The sequence below is a fragment of the Zonotrichia albicollis genome, chromosome 1 (genome assembly GCF_047830755.1).
Source record: "Zonotrichia albicollis isolate bZonAlb1 chromosome 1, bZonAlb1.hap1, whole genome shotgun sequence".
Taxonomy (NCBI): Eukaryota; Metazoa; Chordata; class Aves; order Passeriformes; family Passerellidae; genus Zonotrichia; species Zonotrichia albicollis.
The window spans coordinates 21,867,559-21,888,883 of NC_133819.1; the positions used below are offsets into that span (position 1 = coordinate 21,867,559).

At 40.8% G+C, this 21,325-nt stretch overlaps 1 protein-coding gene across 12 annotated transcripts in view; it reads left to right on the plus strand.

The window, feature by feature from the left end:
- Positions 1-21,325, plus strand: part of ADAM22 (ADAM metallopeptidase domain 22) — a 136,630-nt gene that overhangs the window by 48,726 nt on the left and 66,579 nt on the right. For all 12 annotated transcript variants that reach the window (XM_074535587.1, XM_074535599.1, XM_074535607.1 and 9 more), the window contains one exon: positions 12,176-12,242. In XM_074535587.1, the coding sequence (XP_074391688.1) occupies positions 12,176-12,242 (67 nt within the window). The remainder of the gene's footprint in view (positions 1-12,175; positions 12,243-21,325) is intronic.

The window sequence follows — 21,325 nt, forward strand, 5'->3', positions numbered from 1 at the left end:
ATTGATGGTAGAAGCAGAGCATCAGTCAAACGAGAACTTGTACCAATGCTGTGACTGAACCAGCTACAACTCCAGAATTTTATTTTTAACTTCTTTTAGCAATCAATGCACCAATTTAGGTGGATATATGATCTCCACTACTAATACCAAGGTTTTAATCCTGTTCCCTTACCACTTAGAAACCTACCAGCATAGCTGGTCCTAATACAGAGTTTTGTTGTCTTGAGGGGTGTGAATATCGGGAGTTTTGTATATAGAGGAATAAAGTTTGTCTTAGGGTATGAAGGATGTGAGACCTATGTTAAGAAAAGGGAGAGATATTTGAACCTGCAGGAGTTTTGCTGTAGGATTGTCAGTAGGAATTGAACTGTAGTCCCATGAAGCAGAAGATGGAGAACTGTCATAGCTGCGTTCACAGAAATGGATCTCCAGTTACAGATGTGGAGCAGTCTCTGCAGTGGATGCAGCCAGCAGGGTGATGCTGGCCACTGTCGCTCTGTACACCTATTGTAGGTTACATGATGTGCATATAAACCTTGTATTTAAAAGCAATCATGTGCTAATAGGTGGAAAAATAATTTGCATCCTGTAAGCACAAATGTATTTTCTCTCAGTTTCATAAAATGACTTTGGATAGAAAAGTAAATTTGAAATAGCAAATTACTGTGTTTATTTCACCCAGTGAAACAGTGACAGTGATTAAACACAAAAGGAATAAAACTGCATCATACCAATGGTCCATCTGTCCTGGCACTGGAAATAGGGAATGCTGTGAAAGCGCACATGTGCTGGGCCACTTTCAGGTTCCATTCCACTCACCCCCATAACACCCATGACTGAATGGAGATGCCAGAAGGCACATCCCTGTGTGTGCCTTTTATAAAGCACCTGGTTATGGACTCAGTGTCCATGGCTTCTGTCCCTTTCAGAGATACCTTCTGACACTGCTGGCCTGTGCAGCCTCCTGTGGCAATGTACTGCAGAGATTCACAACTTGTTGTGTGACATAGTGCTTTCTTTGATCTGTTTTAAATTGGTCTTCTAATTTCTTCAAGTACTTCCCTATTTTACTAATGTTGAATTAGGAGAATAACAGCTTTGCATTAATTTATGGCTCACATTATATTGTAAACCTCTATCATATTCCCCCCATTCTCACCCCATCCTCTCCAAACTGAAGAGCCTTTTGAGTTTAGAGAGGATGATTTACTGGTAGGTAACACACAGGGAGGCAAAGTAACCTGCTGGGTCATCAGCAATGCCAGAGCCATCTGGCAAGCCAGACAAATTTGACTTGGAACAGCGTTAGGAAATGGATTTTTTTGCTTCTCTGAAGCTAGCTGTACTCTTGTAGTTGTGTATCCTAAATGATCATTGATGATTGTAAGTTTGAGGGAGCTGTGATAATTTCTTGGACTGGAGTTAAGTGATTAGTGTTGTCTCAGAATCTGGCTCCTGAGGATTCAGTGGTTAAGGGACTCTTGTCTTCCCACTCTTCATTCATTTTTAAGATGTGCTATGAATTTTATTTCACAAGCTTTTGTGTCACTTGTCATGTGTGGATATTTTGAGATATTTTCCCAGTAATGCAGCCTGTTTCTTCAAGAAACTTCTTTCCTTGTCTTTCTTAACTGTAGTTGGAATTTTTTGCTTAGTTTCAGGCTAAAATCCTGGTTCATCCACAACTGAAATGTTTGACTTCTGATCCACACAATGACCCATGCTATTAAAATTGACCTTTGTTATCAAGATAGAGACATTATAGTGCTACAGGAGGTAGTTTCAGCTTCTTGCGTTTTAAATTGCCTGTCACTGAAGATGTTCTTCATGTCTTGACTCATTTTTTCTTAGCCCCTCTACCAAGAAGAGGCTTTTTCAATGTCTTAGAGTTTCAAGCCCATTTCTGTCTTTTTGAGATTCTATCACATTTTCTTCTTCAGAATAGTTTCTGGAAACTAATCTAGTTCCTAGATTTAAGGTTTGTAATGTTTTAAATTGAAACTATATTTAGACATACCCTTTTCTATAGTTAACATCCTTTGTGAGTGAACATAAATTAGGGGCAACCTTTATTTCTGGTCTTTCTATCACAGAAATATCTCAGGTACTTCAACGGTTGATGCAATCACTAGATTAACAAAAACCCCAAACTTCTGTATAATTTTTTGATCTATTTATGTGAATACTCCATATATAAAAACCACACTGTTTAAAATAAATGATTCTTGGTGACTACTGCATAAAAGATTATTGGGCATGAAGCCTTTCAAATATTCAGGACAAAATGCAAAGTTCAAGCAGCAGGTAACCATGAGTGTTAGGGAGGGGATCGCCCTAAGTGCTTATAAAATCAGTGATGGCACAGTGGGGGAAAGCTTTGCTGTCATTAAGGGTGCACATTTTAAGATGGGTGTGTTCAATGTTGGTGCCAAGCTGTATCTCTCTTGAAGAGATACTGACTCCTTTTCTGGTCTTTCTTGGCATCATGCAGATGTAGAAAGCAGTGGCATGGATGGGCTGGGGAGTAAAGGAGGTGTAGGAATGTGACCAGGGAGAGGGAGGTAGGTGTGGTGAGAGGGAGTTTGGAAGAAGGTGATGGAAGGCAGAAGCTGAGGCAGAGCATAATTTGGCCCCTTTGTATTCTTATTTTCTTCATCTTAATTTTTAGAAATTTTATTTCTGTACTTATGCACTGTTTGTTGTCAATGTGAGGCAGCCTGGGGGTGAAGCAAGGCTGTGCTGGCAATGAGGTTTGCTGCACAGCCCCAGTTTCCTGTTGCTGGGTTGGAATTTGTGTATGGGCAAAGCAAGTGGTGATGCCTGGTCACTTTGACAGGGATTTTCTGCATGGCTCTGGACAAACATCCCCCACACTGAAGCCTTCACCCTTTGCTGTAGTGACAGTTCCTTGTTCTTCAGGTACCACCAGGAGGACACTTGGGATCAGCTCTGAAGAGCTTCAAGAGCTCCAGAGTTGTCCAGACTGCAGCACAGAGGAGGACACATCTGAAATGTGTTCAGATGAAAAAGACACTGTATTTCTGCAATATATGTGCTGTCATGTTTCAGATTGGGCACCCAAACCAAACAGATAGTTTACAGCATTTTAGTAGTGAGGGAAGTGCTGACTCTCCTGAGGAGCAGTACGTGGAGGACTCAGTATTTGTGTTGTGCAAATACTTTGAGAGAGCATAATGGAAACGTTCATGAGTGCAGGAATAATTTGTAAATTTGCTCCAGGGCAAGACCATGTATACAGTAACTAGAATGTGAGGGCAAATCTTGAAGTAAGCTACCAAATAAAAATATTTAGTAAAGTCCTTTCACTAAATGATAACAGATGTCCTGTACAAAATGTGTGTGCTTGTTTTTAATAGCATGAAATCATGACAGGGCCATGTATAATACTTACACATTCAATTTCGTAGTTTTTCTCTTTCAAGATGCATTTTTGGACATTATACAGAGAATTGGATTGAAATGTGGTTGAAATCACTGGTGAGTTTGCTTGGAAATGGTTTTCCATGCAGTATAAAACACCTTGACTATATGAAGAGGCATATTAAAAACCAGGATTAGAATTCATTGGTGCCTTTGTTCAGGGAAATGTATAGCCTGTGCTTCTTATGTGTATTCCTCTTCCCTTTCTCAATGATTTACCTTTCTCTCAAGTACTAAAATTAACTGGTTTTATCCTGACTTTTAAGTAGCAAGTGCATGAGCAGAAAGGCATTGAGGGAACTGCTTTGTAGTAAGGGTCTAAAAATACCTGCTCATTTTAATAGGATTTCTGAAATTTCTGTAAGAAAAAAAAGAAGTAATTGCTTGAATAATTACTGGTGTAAATTATTCATCAACAAAAAAAGAGTGAGGTTTTATTGACACTTGCATTGCCATCATTACTGTCAGAAAAGTTCCTGGATGAGTAGCAAAGTGAACCTTGCCCAGACTGCTTTCAGCTCTGCCTGTGAAAACAGAAGTTTAGAGCTAGAAAAATCCCATTTCACCTTTCTGCCTGACAAGAATCTTGCAAGCACCGTCTGTCTGCTCTTTCTGCCTCTTAAAATCTCTCATTTAGTGCTAGGGTATCTTGAGTGGCTGTGTGTCCTCATGGATACTGGGAAGGCTGTGTGTGTGTGTGCAGATTCCTTGTTAGGACATTAGATTAAATCTATCTGTTGTCTGAAAGAGAAGACTGTAGTCACCATCCCTCCATCACCAGCAGCATGAATTAACTGCCATGTTGAATTTGTGCCCTTTGCAGTGCTTGTGCCACATAATATTTTATTAGGCTGTACTTAAAAAAAACCTATTGTTGTATGTCATACCAGATGCTATTTGCCAATTTCTATATTCTAATATTAATGCAAGAAATAGAATTAAAATATTGCTAATATTTAGGTTTCCATAAAAAACCAGAACCTGAAATTATGATTTTGGAGCTACTTTAGTTGTGTTTTGCTCTTAGTTTTGTGCGGTAAGGAGCTTTATTCAGATTTCTTTAAAACATACTGGTAAGAAACTTGTGGTGATGTGAGTAAATGGTTAGTTTGTAAGTATGTCTCTTCCTAGCTGCAGATATTAAACATAAGCTTTTAAGTCTTTTCCCCTGGAAAATGCAAGCAGTATCTATTCATCTTTACATTCTCACAAAATTGCCCATGCAGTCATTGAGACAGAGGAGTTCAAACTGAATTGCAGACATTGTAAAGGACAGGCCAGAAAGTCCCTGGTGTGGTAAGTGCAGATGGGGAATGGCGCTGAAGAATGGCTCTGGGTGTAGTTCAGGTGCAGTTCCTGTGCACAAGGCACGTCCAGCAGGACCTGCTCACACCAGCCTGGGCCTTCAGCACCGCTGCTGCTGCTCCACAGGTTTTCCTTGCAGCTATTGCTGTGTACTCTCTCCTTTGCTGTGGTAGTAGTAGGGGCCATGTGTGTAATAGAAATCTGGTGAAACTAAGGAAGAATGCTTTCAACCTGCTTAAACCTTTTCCCATCAAGAAACGAAGCCAGTTCAGGAATGAAACACATGCTGTTTGTAAGCCAGAACTGTGAGACTTCTCTAAAGCCAGAGGGGGGGCCCTGCCCAGGGCTGCAGAGCTGCTCTGCAGTCTGTGTCTGTGCTAGGCTGCAGGGCAGTCACTATCCTGTCCTGCAGGCACAGTAGCTATGAGGGATAAAGGACTAAGTGTATTTTCAAGTCAGATGGCATTAGGGATCTAAACAAGAAGCCCTGGAGAGGAAAAAAAAAAGTGAGCAAATGTTAGTATTTGGAAGAAATATCATCAGAGATTCAAGTTGTGTAATTTTGTGAAATGTGAAATTAAGCTCCAGGAAAGGAGTCAGAGTGGGTACTATTAAGCATTTGTGTATAATCCTTTGAGAATTTAACCCATTCTTAAGTCCCTCATTTCTTTTTGGAGAAAGCCTTAAATAGTAGGAGTAGAAAAACTAAGAAATTTCTTAGTCCGTTCTCCCTTTCATATTAGCTGCAATAAGGACAGAAAAATACACTAAGAATATTTTAAGAAGGGGTGAAACTTAAATTTGTGTAGACAAGAAGTGGCTGTTTTTGTCAGTAGTTTTTTCCTTCCTCTGAGTCGACACTCTGAAAATTGCTGCCGTATCCATGAGAAGCTATCTAATTCTGATTGATTAGTCCATTTGGCTAACTTAACAGATACAGTCATTAATTAAATTAGCCATCCACATAAAAAGAAATTCAGCAATTCTTTTGATGGGAAGGAGCAGATGAAAGTTTCAGAGCTGTGGCTATTAAAGCAGATTGGTTCATAGAGTATGGAGATAGCTAATCCCCCCTGAAGTGAAAAGAAAATCATGTATGAGCAGAGAGGTTTCTGGGTAGGCATGAGGATAAAGGAGAATTTAAGTGTCCCATGTAGTGAGATACAGAAATCTGCCAGCTAAGTGGCTTTTTTGAGTTTATCTTGCTGTATGTTTTAGTTAGCTCATGGCTGAGACTGAAAATGTTCCAGGACTAGAGTGTAATGCAAGATAATACAATTTGTCCTTTGTACTCTTACTGACTGGCAGATAGAAACATCCATTCTGTTCCCTCTCATCCAGTTTTCCACTTTCTTGCTTTTTGTTTTATGGCAATCAACCTGCCTTATCTTTCTTGGTGTACAAGATGGGCTGTACTAAAAGTGTCATCTGATAGCCACTCCTTCCATAGCTAATATTTCTGTTAATACTTGTTAGAGAATGTACACCAATGGGGGAGAATATTTCATTTTGTGGGAAGCTTCCTCATCTTCATGTGCCTGGTACCCTGACAGTGCCCATGCCTCTTACTGCAGCCCTCTCGAGCATGGTGTTGCAGGAGGCTTCCTTCTCACAGCTGGCTCTGCCCCAGGGCTAGCATTAATTGTGCAGTTGACATGGCATCTATCTCTTATCACTGTCTCCATCATTTCCTTGAACCTGTTCTTTTCTCTTGAAGGTCTCCATATGTCTGCTGATAATTTCCTGCTGGCATTCGACCCATCCAGACCTTTCTGCTGATTTCAACTAAAACCTTGTCTTCCTTTTCAGTAATGCATCTTCCCTCAGATCTCTCACTTGATGTTCTTGTCTGGCATCATATTTAATCTGAAATTTCAGGTGTACATAAGTTGTGGAGACAAGTGAGGGTGAATAAATGATAAAGAATTTCTACAGTGTTCGAGGAGACACAGCAATGATATCAGATTATCATGAAGCCAGTCGTTTATTTGTAACACTGATGCTGACAAAGATACATTATAGCACTATGTTTATGAACTCCCTTTATTTCTACCCTTCTTAACTTTTTAATTCTACCTTTGGCCTCTAAAGAGAACCCCATAATTTCAGCTCTTTTTCTTCTGTAACTGTTACTCTTTTCAGTGTCTTTAATCTGGAGAGCTTATTTTTGTTCAGAAGCTGCTGATAGGCATTTTCCTTCTCTGTTTGAATGTTTCTATTAAATTTACAGGGATAATTCCCAGGTTTTTCTCAATTTCACATTCAAATGCAAACCTCCTCCTTTTAAAAACGTCTTTAATCACCTTTCCCCCCCCCCCCCCCCTTTTGACTTGAAGTGCTTTGTAATCTCTTACTTTTTCTTTCTGTTTCTTTAAACACTTGACTCTTCTGTCCTCTTTTGTCTTGCCACCATGTTTTTTTAACTTTTTTTTCTTCCTGGAGCAACCTCTTTCTCCTGGGGAACCCATCTCTAGCCAAAGCCAATCTGTTTTCATGGGTTCCCAATCCCAGCTTCCTTTTGGGAAACTGTTGATTCAAGGTAGAATTTAGGTGCATGTATGTGCATCATCTTGGATAAGGATAATTTCCTTAGTTGGGGGCCTATTCTGTAATAAAATTCATCCAGCTTATGCCTCTTGTGTACTGGGACTGTTGGAAGAGCAAAGAGGATTTTTCTAGTTTTTTGTTTTTGTTCTGGCCCTTATGCAATTGAGTCTGTATGGGATAGGCTCATATGGACTTTAGTTAATGCTTCAAGAATGCTGCTGCTGTAAACAAAATGACACTACTTAATTTGTGTACACTGAAATAACAAACCTCTGACAACAGGATTGCCATTATTAGTGTAGCAGTGTTTTTCCTTGTAAAAGCAACAGATCACATGTGCTTTTTTTTTCCTGTGAAATGTTTTATTTTTAGGTGTTAACATATGCAAGTTTTTTCCATGCCTTTTCAAAAATTTTGTACCAATGCCTCAGCAAATATTTCTGAAAATCTCATTCTGCAATATTGCCAATGATAGTGTTGGTGGTTTTTCTCTGTAATTTTTTCATCCCTTGTCTTCCTAAGATTTTTTTTCACAATCTGTTTTTTTTTTTTTTTTTTTAACATGCCAGTTTTATTTATAATTAATACTAAAACTACCACTTAAGCTGACAAAGATGGTTTCTAGGATAGATCGGCAGGCAAGCTAAATTATAGCATAGGAAAGTGTGCATTTATTTATGTTGAAATGCATATTATTTTAATGCTTATTGTCTTATCTTGCTTAAATAATTATAATCATGTTTCACAGGTGTTTTAATCTAGTTTTTGTTTGTTTTAAAGAAAGGCCTTCTATTAAAATGATGCAGTTCTGTGCCTATACTGTTGCTGTAGACAAAACATGACTCCACCTAGGGAGTACCTTCTGGCCTGAGTTTTTAAGATTGTGTATAATGGTTGGTTTGTAGCTTAGTTTTTAATAGTATTGGTTGCATTATTGGATCTGCAAGAGTGTTGTGGTTTTATGATATTTTCAGTGCTGTGAATCATAATAATAAAGCATAACATTCTCAGACATATCCTGCCATGTTACTGAGGGTCGGCTTTAAAAATGTCTCTACATTTCAGATCTGTGGTCTGTTTGCAAGACTGTGTTCTCAGTCCCCAGGAGCTGGGCAGGCAGGTGACCTTGTGGTGTTTCCCTTCCAGACCGGATCATTTCGGGAATCAAGGCATTTGTGACAGACCTTGAGAGGGGTGGGAATGCCAGCAGCTCCCCAAATGTTTCAGGCTCTTTTGTCCTCAAAGTAAAGCCTGAACAGGCGGAAAAAATGGATGGGCCTGTTTAGAAATTGTCCCTTTGGCTTACTTTGAAAGTAAATACAACTTGAACAGCCTGGGAATGTTCATCAGTGGGAGGGTGGGTGGGAGAAGAGCAGCTGAGTGACCATCAGCGACCCTGGAGCTGGATGCCCTGGGACACTGTGTGACCCTGAGGAGAAGCAGGACCTTCATGGTGCAGGCACAGCAGCCCAGGCAGGACAGAGGGACGCTTGCCCAGCTGCCCAGTCCCAGTAGCACAGGGCCAATGGTGAGGGAAAAGTGGAAGGGCTGAGCAAGCATGTGTGAGGCTTCTCCAGAGCTCTTTTCCAGGACTCCAACACTTTGAGTCAGGTACGGTGTTTGTGTGTTTGGCAACTCCCAGTTGCATCCACTAGTTTGTCCATTCCCAGCTTGAATCTGTACAAACCTCTGTCATTCATGCTTTCCTACACTATGTTAAGCATTGCAATCAGCAGCTGTGCCAGAAAAGGTTCTTTTTGATTAGTTTTGAGCTCACTGACCTCTTTTATTACCTTCTAATTCTTGTGTCGTCCAAGGCAGAGAATGATCAATGTCTGTTTTTTCATGCCAGACACAATTTCCAGATTTTTAAGAACATAACATATGATCTTCCAGAACATTAAAACATTAACAGCAGTGTCTTTTAAAAAGCAATAATTTTGTTAGACCTACATGAGAAGAACCTGTGTTTCTCCTTGTCATCCCCCCAAATACAACTCTAAGGTCAGAGTTAAGCCCTTCTCTTTGATCTCAGTCTTTGTACTATATACTTACTTTACTATCTTACATTTTATAATCTCTTGCATCTTTCTTGGCATGAAAACCTTTGTGTCCCTCCAATCAGGAGGATGACATCAGTTTAACTGAGTCCCCCTGAAATAACAAAGAGTAAGGGTAGAGGCCTAAGCTATAAAGGAATCTTTATTAAAGTTATGGGAGAGCATAAACTTCTGCTGAAAGAGTGTAGGCAATGCTGGGGAGCTGTATCACTAACTTCAGCAAGCTAAACTAAATACATTTGAAGAGAACATCTGTCTAAATTACTAAATCTGGAAAATGCATACAAGACCTTATAGAAGTCTTTGAGCTTCCCTCAGGGCATGAGTAGCCTAAATATTTAATATTCACTTCTAAGAGGAGTCAGAGTATTGTAATCAGTAACCCAAGAGCATCTCTTTTAGGTGCTCCTCAGTAATGGGTCATCTGCAGGCTGTGCCAGGCATCCATACAGATATTGGTGCTGGCCAGAATTAAAGGGCTCATGCTGGTTCTGCAGTGGCCAAGAGAATCACTCACTCTTCCTTTCACCGTTATTGAGAGCTGCTCATTCCCTCCTTTGCTCTAAGGCTGATTGTACCTCTTGTCAAGGGATTTCAGTTCTGTAGTGCAGCAAATCCATGGTTTTGTGGAACCCTCCTGAGTGTACCTTGAAGAGTGCCAGTGCTGACACCAAGAGTATTTTGATGAGTGCTAGCTCTGGCACTGAGAGTGTTTTGATGAATGTTTGTGCTGACACAAGGTTGGTTCAGGGCTTGCTCCTGAGGGGGCACTGAGACCTCCTGCTTCCAGCAGTGACCAGCTGTGAACTCACTGAGTCAGAGGAAAGCCCACTTCCATGGGCAATTGTCCCACAGATGCTCCCATTCAGAAATTTGTTAGCATCCCTCATTTTGTTGCCGCTGTCCCTTCCTTACACCTAGATACAAAGTATTTTTTTAACATCCAATTTCCATTGGCTCATTGGCAGTCCTTCTGCCTTTGAGATTTTGGCAGTATCTTCTATCGCCCAATTAGTTGCTCCTGTGTCGTGGTGTGTAAATTGAAGTGCGTTCACATTCCCTCACAGCTCCATTTTTTGCTAGACCTCAGGAGCCCCTCTGTGTTTCCAGGTACTGAACTTCGTAAGCAAAGCTGTCCAGTACCTGTCTGCAGTATTTGAGAAGAGGTCTCCTTTGGGCAGTGATATTAATCATACCTCAGTTTGACTGGAAATACATCTTTGATGTATTCTGGGATGACAGCTGTGTTTTCCAGGAAGAAATTCTATTGATCTGCCAAATCATTTTGCCAGAAACAAGTGTGGTCATGTCTCTCTTCCTTACAAACCAGGCCTTCCAAAAAATTTAATAGAAATTCCCTCCAGCCCTTAAGTGCATAAATTTGCTGTTTGTACAATGGAATTTGATCCTATTTCTAATAACCAGTCTTGAAGATCATCCAGGTCTTTCCTATGGGAGTTTTTTCAATCTTTTTTATTTCCCATGCTTTCCAAATTAATGTTATCAGCATATTTCATTGGAATGCTCCTACATTTTGTTCCTAGATAATTAATGCAAATAGCAAGCTGGCAGTTTTTAGGGATGATATTGGAGGATCTATACTTCCAACTTTGTCCTGCTTGGGGCTCACTCCGGGTAGTCACCAATGTCTCTGTGAGCAAAAATGTCCATGGTCCTGCTGTTGTTTGGCCAGGATGAAGGTCTGGAAAGCTGAGCAGCCCCTGCCGTGGGGCTGCTCTGCTGCTCCTGCCCTCCCTTATCAGGTCAGTTCTTGTCTGTGCTCAGGTGTTTTGCTGTTTGAAGGAGAAATACTAAATTTTTGCCTCTTCTGCTGAGCAGGTTTGTGCTCACTGCCTCCTGCCCCAGTGGCCAACCTGCCTCTTGCTAGGTTTTCTTTACCAATTAATCATCTCTTCTAGCTTAATTGTCACTGAGGTGGAACAATAGCAAGACTTTATACTGATTTAATCTCAGTAAAATTTTGTAGTCTTTGAACCTGCTTAGTGAAATTTATGATGTAGATAATGGGGTCTCTTCCAATCTTACCAATTCTGTGATTCTGTGGTTTGCCTGACTAGAAAATAACTATGAGGAAGATAATTTGACTGGTTTAGCATTTGAATGGCTTAGTAAATACAGCCTGCATTTAATTTATATATGTTTGCCTCAGATCTGATTGTTTTTTCTCCTTGGTGTTTGTTCCAAGTCCTTGTGTGCTTGGAGGCTGGGATTGCTGTTGCCCAGAGCCTTTTCCTGTGGCACTGCTGAAGCTGCAGGGCTCCCAGGGAGTGTGTTCATTCACCTGCACTGTGAGCCTGCAGCTCCTGGGGCCCACGGCTTTGCCATGCAGTGTTCACTGAGCCCACCATCTCGGCCTGACAGGGTGATGTCATTGTTGTGCCATTGTGTCCTTTGAAACCTGCCAACACAGCTTGTTTTTTCCCTCAGATTCCAACTGGTGCCCCATCCTTCTTCTTTTTTGCTTTTTTTGAAGTTCACCTAACTTCTGTGCTGTTTGCTTTTACCAGCAAATAGAGGAGTCTCTTGAATTACAATCAGTGTCGGTGGTTGGCTTTGGATCTTCCATGAAGAAACTCCCCTCAGTTTCCCTTGTCCCACCTTCTGCTGTTGAAATCAGTATATCCCATGCACTGTGTAACTCCATTGGACATGGCTGTTTCAATGATTTTTATGAACATTTTAGGAAAAGTATCCTGCAGGTTTTGCCCTTTTCAAATGTAAATGTTTAACCAGTGCTTGCTGAGAGGGAGTACAAGAACACATGCACAAGGCTTACAGTTCTTTTTTTTGTCTTCTTGCAGTGACCTGCTGTCTTCTGAATATCTTGAGAGGCATATCGAGCAAGGTGGGAAGACAGTGGAAGTTAAAGTAAGAATTTCTTTTTTATGTTTCTCTTTTTTAATTTGCTTGGCTTTTGATGTTCATGAAAACTCACATATTTTTGTGAAAGGAGGGATAACTGATTTTTCAAGTGATTTGTTTTACTATTCTGAGGCAAGCATCTTGTTTTCTAACTTTCAGCTTTAAACAAGGCAAATACACTCCATTGTCAAATTTATTACATTAATATTTAAATCAAAATGGTATCCATGGAAAATATATTCATAGCAGTTCTTTTTGCTAGTAAGAATAATTCACTTTTGATATTTATTCAAGAAAATATTTTTGTTTTGGTAGGTAGCATTTTTTCATTGTACCAAACCTTAAGTTTGGTATGTTATGAGCTTCTTTGTAAATTTGAGAATAGCAATATTTATTGTATAATATTATTGTATTAAATATCTAATGACAAGTTGTGTGTTTCTTTCTCTGTGTTTGTTGGCATAGTGACTACAAGATGCTAATTGTTGCTGTTGTCTTGTGTGAAAGGTCCCACAGCCTTTGCAGAAGTGTTTTATTCTTTGCATGCAACATGGGAGATTTTTCTTGCAGACCCTCTATTTGTTAGGACTTGTTTTGTAGATGTTAGCTATAATTTTTGTATCAATTACTATAGATTATATAGAGTGTTCAGAAATGTATTATATATGGTGCAAAATGGAAACTCTAAATTTGCCTATCAGGTAAATATTAGGTAAAATTTTGTTCAAAGTTTACATTTTATTAAAAGAAATCCCCCAAATTGTTTTACTAAATCTGAGATAATCTAAATACTTCAAAACAAATGTGTTAATCTCTGCAACGTGAAAGTGGAAATGGAAATAGTCCTTTATCCACTGGATAGCTGAAGATGCAAGTTTCCTTTGGTTTATTCCCTTCTGTCATTTGCAAATAGGAAGTCTGCCCTCCCACTATTATCTAGATAATAGTCTGCATACATTATCAGACTGAGGCAAACACATACCTGTCCCATTAAATTGTAAAGACTAATTTCTCAGTCAGCTCTGCTCTGCAGTCAAGAAGTCTTGCTTGACTGAGGTTCAGAATATGAGTCAAAGCAGAAATAAAGATAATAGCTGATATTAATAAGAGAAAAAACAACCCATTTGTCTGCATTAAGATATATATGCAAGATAGTTAAGTTAATCCATCACTGTCACTGAATTGTTCCTGATGAGCAAACCTTAATCAAGCAAGGAAATGTTTGAAATCAGCAGCTCTTCATATCTAAGTAAAGTTTAATTGAAGCGAAAGTGATGGGAGGATCAGGCCTTTCAGAGGAAGGGTCAGAAACTGTTCTGGGCAAAGCAGCTGTGAGCCTCAAGGGTCCCAGAGATTATTTCCCCTTGATTTAGGTCTGAGCCAGGGTCAGGGTGTACCTTCAGGGATGGCTATCACTGCCTTGCTCAGAATTCTCAAATCTGCCTGAAGCAGAGAACTATCATTGCTGCATTGAGCTTGATACTTGAGATGAGCTGAATTGGGAGTGAAAGGGGCTGCAAGGACTGCACTACAAAGGAGAAGGCTTGTTGCTCGAGTGGTGAGTTCCCTCCCATGCTGCCCTGTACCATGGGCAGGGGGCCAGGGGGGGCTGAGCTCTACAGGTGGGCTCCTCTGCCCCTTCTATTCCACTGCTCCAGCAGTTCTGCAGGCAGCAGTCCTGTGGAAGCATGCTAGGAAAGGGGATGTAAGGTCTTTGCTTGTTTTGTTCCATCTGAGTGTGTGGGATTGGCAGGGAGGGAAGCAGCTGCTGGGAAAAATGTCAGAAGAGCCTGGTGGCCACAGTCATGGGAACATTTTCATTAAAGTTCAGATACCAAAAGGTTTTTGGAAAAGTGCAGGCTACTGAGTACACTTTAATACCAGACACTGGGTGAGGCTGATTTCAGTGCTATTGAGCTGTTTAAAAATTAATCTGGTTCTCTCTGACCAGTCAGTATTTTTCAGAGCACCTGTAAGTTCATTTGAGAGCTTTGTTTGTCTGTTGAACAATTTCTGAAAAGACTGGCAGTATCTGTTTGCTTTGGTTTTACATCAAATGTTTTGCAAATCTTATTGCAACTATAAGAAATTTCCATGATAGTAATTTATTACCTTTGATTACTGTGGGAATTGTTTACTATAACTGGTAACATAATTATTATGATGGATTTTAGAGATTGTGCAGATTGGTTAGTTAAAAATAGTTAGTGAAAGGGTGCAACTTATGGATAGACCACAAAATATGCTCTCCTTTTTGCTGCATCTTCTGAAGCAGAAGCTGAAGAGGTATTTCAGAAAGGAGACAGGTTTCTATCAGTTGCTTCAATGTGCTGCTCTTCACCCATCTCTGTGCAGTTTATCTTGGGCTGTAGGCAGAGACAGAGGCGGCCTGGCAACATCTCTCTTGCTGCTTTGGTGGGAAAAACAGTGACAGAGAGAAAATGTCCATCTGCCATCCCCTGCCAGCTGCAGGCCTGGAGCAAAGCTGCTCATGCAGCAAATGGCTTCCTCTGCTCATGGCCTTGTTACCAGAGAGGTGTATCTTAAAACCCACACACGTTTCCCCCTGCATTTCTCTGGGCAAGAAGACTGCCCAGACACACGAACCATCAGTGCTGCTGTTGTGCACCAGCAGTATGGGGGAAGCAGGAGCGTTGAGGCACGGTGTGAAGGCAGCTGTACATGCAGCAGTTTGGGAATGTGTCTGGAAAGCGGATCCTGCCTTGGCTCATGTGCAATGTGGAGTTGATAACCACTTTTGCCACTCCTCCCCCTCTCCTTTCCTCCCAGTAAAACTTCCTGTGCTGTAAAACACATATGGATCTTCTGCCATTACTGAGATGCTTCAAAGAGGAGAGGGGGGCAGGGGAAGGGAGAAATGTTTATAGCATAAAAAAATACCACTTTTTTAGTAGCAAAGGGATTTTTACTGTGAGAAGAGTCTTCAGTTTTAACATACATTTTTATCATAAGAACACATTACACTACATTTTATTTCTGCATAATTATTAATACATTAGACCATTGTGAAGGTGAAAGATATTAAAAATGTTTTTGCAGGGTGCCAGCATTTAGCTGCTGCAGAGTAGAGGCTTCTTGTTAATTTGGCACAGTTAGGCAGCACCTAACACGTTCTTATTAAACCAGCAGCAGTGTGCAATGCCTAAGAAAAACAGAAGGAGCTAGATGCTCAAATTATTTCAGTGTTTCCCACCACACCCTCCTTTACTGTACATCACGTCTCTACTAGGAAAGCAGGAGTGTTGGCCTAAATTCCTTCTGGTAGCAAAGAGAATAATCAATTAATAAGAAAGAGAAAAACCCTTCTTGGCATTGCCTTTTCCTGATTGTGTCATTCCAGACCATCCTATGCTCATAGCACATCAATACTCAACCTGTGTATACCTAATGTTGTTGCTATATATCTGTGTGTCCTTTTATCTCTCTTTTTCTCTCTTTTTTGGTTGTCATTCTGTCACTGATGCTGTCAGTGAGATAAAAGGCAAAAAACAGATATAGTGCTGAGTAATTCACATTGCTGGATTTTTCACCCTCAGAAGAAACAACTGATATCTATTCAGTGATATTTTCTCAATAAAATGTTTCATTTTTCCTCTTCAGAGTGTGTAGAAATAAATGTTTCTGCTTGTATTTCCCCAAAACAATGGACACTTCTACGAGTTCTTAGGAAATTGCTTTCTGAAAAAGTTAGGCCATGAAAATAATTCAGTCAGAAAAATTGCACAGGTAGAGATGTGGTAGATAAATGCCAGAAAATTTTGATGGTATGTTTACATATGAATATAGAATAAAGTATATTTCATAGGCAGTCCTTAAAGTCTGAAATTCTTGAGTGTGGTGGTGTAAGCACAACATGGCATTATGGGCACAAAATTACAGAGAGAATGCTTACAGCATAAACTGCTGTTTTTTGCTTCAGCCTCGCAGCATTTTCCTATGATAGCACTGAACAACATGAATGGAGACATATCAAATGCTAGGCACTGTTTTTTCTCTGTTGTAGCAATAACAGAAGAGCTTTGGCCAGGCTTGTCCTGTGGGTTAGGACTGCTGTGTGCCTGTGTGTCCCAAGCTGTGCTGAGCTGTTCTGCTGGGCCCTGCATTGCCCAGACCGTGCCCACTGGGCTTTCAAAGCACCCACAGCCATCCTGTCCAGCTGGGGGTCCCAGCACAGCCCCCTGCTCTGTGGGGGTCCCAGCAGAGGGGCCCCCATTGTGGTTTGGCCAATGGAGGGCTTGGGGCAAATGCATTTTAATGCTGCACAGCAAAGCAGAGCTGTTAGCTTGCAAAAATAGTCATTATGTTGTGTGCATTGACTAGTAGCACATGCAAGATGACTGTTATTGTATCTTACAGCTATTTTAATGCCTCTGCACAAGGAGGAAAATTACTTCATTGCCTTGCTGTGCTGAAAGCTTTGGCTAGTGTGTGCCATGATGTGGATGTGAAGGGCTCTTTAAATGCCCTTTTTAAGGAAAAATTATGCATAAGGGAGAAAAATATTAAAATCTTGAAAAATCAGAGGAGTCTTGTTTGCTTTTTCTGTTAAACTTTCTCCTTCAAGTCTGGTCTCCTCAAGCAGTTGTTAAGGTACAGTCCCATGACCGAGGGCAGTGTGTGCCTGTGCACACCTGTGCCTGTTTGATGAGACCTTATCCAAGTAGCATTCCAACATTTCCTTGTTATCTCCACAGGTAAGAACTGATCATAAGTCTTCAATAATTTGTGGTGCAGCCAGATTAAATACTTCACCATTGAGCAGGTCATTTTAATAATTGAATGCTATGTTTTCAGTCTTATAGCAAGGTGCTTTTAACCATCACCTTCCAGTAAGGGCACTCACTGTCTGAAAAGAATTTCTTATTATTCTTCAGGTTTTGGTAACCAAAGGGGAAGGTGTTTCAGTTGCCAGGGAAGCCTGTATGCTGAACAGGCTTTCCTGTTTGGGATTACATTTTCTCCTGACTAGCAGAGTGCCAGCTGGGCTGCCAGAGGATGGGATGGGAGTGCAGGAAGACTCAGCCCTGGGAGGCTGGAGCCTGGGGTGGTGGGGAGCTCTGCATACATCTACCTGGAACTTGCACAACCTGCTGATGAAAACTGAAAAGGAGCAAATCATAAATAATGCAGGAATTATATATGCCTGTTTGTGGCAGAGCTTTTTTGCCTGCGTCCAGAGACTAGAGAAGCTGTTGTTATCAGAAAAATCATTCTCAGTCTTGTTTGAGAGAAGACTTTGAATAAGGTTTCCTGTGATGTTGGCACATCTCCTCTCTCTTGTACCCTCAACAGAGCTCTCCTGGCCTGATGGCAAATTACTAACAAATCTAGGCCAAAATCTACTTTTTAGTGATAGCAGTAAACTAACTGAAGAAGAGCTGACGAGGAGTCTGTGAGTCTGACACAGTTTAGCAGGGGGTTCCTGCAAGTGTGTTCCTGATCTTCTGAGTGCTCTCATCAAGTGTTTTCATTAATGACTTATGTAAAAAAATATGTGTATATTAATCAAATTTGCCAACAGTGCAAAACTGAGAAGCATTACAGTGCAGAGAAGAATCAGCTGGAAATCTGACTATCTTTTGACCAATGGAGTAAATAAAAAACCAAATAGAGCAAATGGCAGCTTCTTACATTAGGGACTAATTATAGGTGTTTGCACTGTAAAATGAAAGTTCATAAATTGAAAGTTCCACAAGAAGGGGAAGATTAGAGTGTAGTAGTGGAACAGTATGGCAGGATGAAAGCAAACTGATCCCATAGTATACTGGTCAAATTGCTTCCTCTAGGGTTTGACTGGAATTCATGTGTCTTGATGAAGAGTTGACAAAATTTTTAAATTTCTATGTGTTCAGTTACTCTGGACATCCGTTTTTCCAGTGATGTCATGCTGTCACACTAAGTCAATAGGCATTGAGAAATATCTCACTTTCCTGTTGTAGCATTGTTTGAATTCTGGAAGCAAGCCCTTTAGGGTTTAGAAAATGTATTGTCCTCTATAGGATACCAGGGCAAGATAATCAGCCCTTATACATAGTGCATTTGCCTGACCTAATGATCCTGCAGGCTGGGACTTTTAATGTACATTTACAGTAGATTTTTTAAATATGTGATCATCTCCCTTTTATTACTGGCTTACTTTATACATACATTCTGCTACCAAGGAGAAGAAAATGAAATGTAACAGTTTTCCATATTAGGAGTCATTCCCAGGTCATGGTTTTGAATATACTACACTAGAATGAATCCCAGATCATGATTCATGTGGGATTTTGCAGGTTTAATTATCTTGTCTCCCATTTCTTTGTGACGTAAAAAAAAAATAAAAAAATCCTGTGGGTTTAACTAGTTCTGCAGGAGGAATATGTCAGAAAGTGGAAGTCTTCCAGAGCTTAAAAAGTACATTTCACTGTACATTTGAAAAAGTACATTTCCGCTGGATGTGGACCCCTGTGAGGGTGGGTGGTTCTGCTGAAGTGGCAAGACAAGCGACTGTGTGACCATCAGGAGCCACCTCTTGAGTTCTCTGCCTCAGTTTTGTCTTGTTCCAGAAGGAGAACAGCTTGGACTCGCAGAAAAATCTTGTCTGACTTTGGGCACCTCATGAGTGATTTTCCACAAGCTGCAACAACATACAGCATCCATAGCCAGAGAGTGGTTGGTAGCAACCAAGTGTTCTGTAATCTCAGACTGTACGAGGACTGAGTATGGCTAAGGGAAATTAATTACTGCTATAACATTAAAGAACATCAAATCACTTTGTAGATGCTCTTATTAAAAAATAAAAGTATATTTTTGGATTTAACTAAATCCCGTTGAGAGAGAATTAAGCCAAGCAAACAGAAGTTGCTGTACTTCTGAAGGAGTGCTTCCATGCAGTGGGCTTTAGCTTGACATCTTTACTTTCTTCATCTTGACTTCTGTAAGTAGCTTTGCCTAGACATGTCTGTTGTTCCCTATGGATACCAAACTGGCACTGTATTGTAAACAGTAGGCTAATGTTTCTAGACACAGCCTTAAGCCTTAAGCTATGTAAGTGAATTTTCACTTACATAGAAAGTTCTGTCATTCAGAAATAATGAGCCAATAAGGATATCAGGGTTGTATTGTTTTCTGTTTTCCTCAGAACTTTATGTCCTGCTGACTGATTGGTATCCATGTAGGTGTTGTGTTTATAGTAATCTTGTAAATCACATTCTTACACCTTGGCTTCAGACTTGGGTTAAGCTGATGAGCTGATGTGGCAGATTAGTGTGCGTAGATTACAAGGAATTTTCATACTGTCCCTCAAAATGTTTCCTTCCATTTCCCTGGAACAGAAACACAGGAGTGGGGCAAAATGACTATCATTTAAATGACTTGTGTGCCACGATTGAGAGACACTAGCCACTGCTACAAGACCTGTCTTAAAGACAGCAACAGAGTGGGCAGGAAAAGGTAACCTTTTCTCCTCTGCCTCATCTTTGCCTGGCAGCTGATAATAAAAAATAATTTCCTCTAACACCAAGGTAAGTCAAGGCAAGAGTCTGTTTCCCAAGCAGATGCCAAGGCAGCTTCCAGAGCAGATGGTGTTGCGTTGGCATGAGCTCTCTGTCCACACCCTGCGGTGTTTTGTGGGGCATCTTCTCTCATAGCTACTGGGCAGTAAACACAGCCCTCATTTGGCCTCTGAGCTGGGAAGCTGGGCTGATATCTTGTGCCATCTGCTGAAGGCTCCTGCTGTGAGTCACTGATGGCAGTTGGAGCGAGTCGCCCGCGTGCAGGATCCTGTCACATACACGTGTGTCTCTGTTTGTTAAGAGTGCTGCCAACAGCCTTTAAACATGGGCATTTTGTGGAGAAGGCTTAGCAGCGGCTGTGCCTTATCCTAATTTTGGAATCCATATCTCTGATTTCAGAAACTGAAACAGCGTTACAATCTAATGTCCCCACAGCGTGTCAGCTCTGAGCTATGTGAGCACATGTGATAGCCATCCTCCTACAAAGGGAGGGCACTGTTCACAATTTCAGAACATTTGGCTTTAAGGAGACTGCAGTCCAGAAACTACTCTGCAAAGAGGTGGTGCCAGGTCCCTGGCATGGTTACTGAGCTGAGTAGGAGCTGAACTCAGGGCTCAGCACAGCAGGGCCCCTGACAATTGCTGAAGTACGTGTCAATTAAAAGGTGTTTTCTCTCATTGCAGTTACACAGGTCAAAGTGCCATTTTGACTCTTCAATTTACTAATAGAAACCCATTCATAACAAGCTGTTTTCTGCCATAGAAGTCAGCGGGCAAGGGTGCATTTTCTTTTCCTTTTGCTGTTGATCGTGCAGCCTTAGTTATGTATTTTTGTAACTGGTGGCCCCACAATGGGTAGCCCTTTAAAGGGCTTATCATTATCTGGCAGCTCGTCATTATCTAGCACTGACAGAATGGTGGCTTGAGCCTTAGCTGGCCTTTTGGGAACTTTCTGGTGCAATGAAAGAGGGAAATATGTTACTAGGATTTGAATTAAACCAGCAATCTCCTTTCCTGTGGATTAAAGAGTGTTAAAATAGGAATATGTAGGAGAAAAGTAAGGTATTAATTTTAAGGTCAGTGCCTTACTGTTGCCTGCATTTTACTGGCCAGCACCTCTCTTAATTGCAGAAAATGGATTACTTGGATATCCAATGTAGAAAGCAGATGAATGTGCATCCTTATTTTCCTCCCCTGGGAAGGTCACAGTGTCTCTGAGGCGAATAACAAACCCTGCCAGTGTATGGTCAGCAGATGCTTTCTGCACAGTGACTGCAGAGAAGAGGGAGCTGCTGCCATTAATGACTGTCGGGGCTGTTCTTTCGCTTTACTTATTTCACCCTTTATTATGAGTACTGGTTAATGTGTTTTTCACCTCTTTTGTGTCTGCTCAGCAGCTGATGCCTCTCAAAGCAGGGACAAACTATCTTAAAAGTTAAAAATGGGAACAAATTTTACTTGCATTGCTGACATCTGTGTCTTACCATTTTTTAGTATCTTTGCTATGCTACATACCCAACAGGTTACAAGAAGACTTGTACTGACATGGGCAAAAGGGTTGCATCTGGTAAA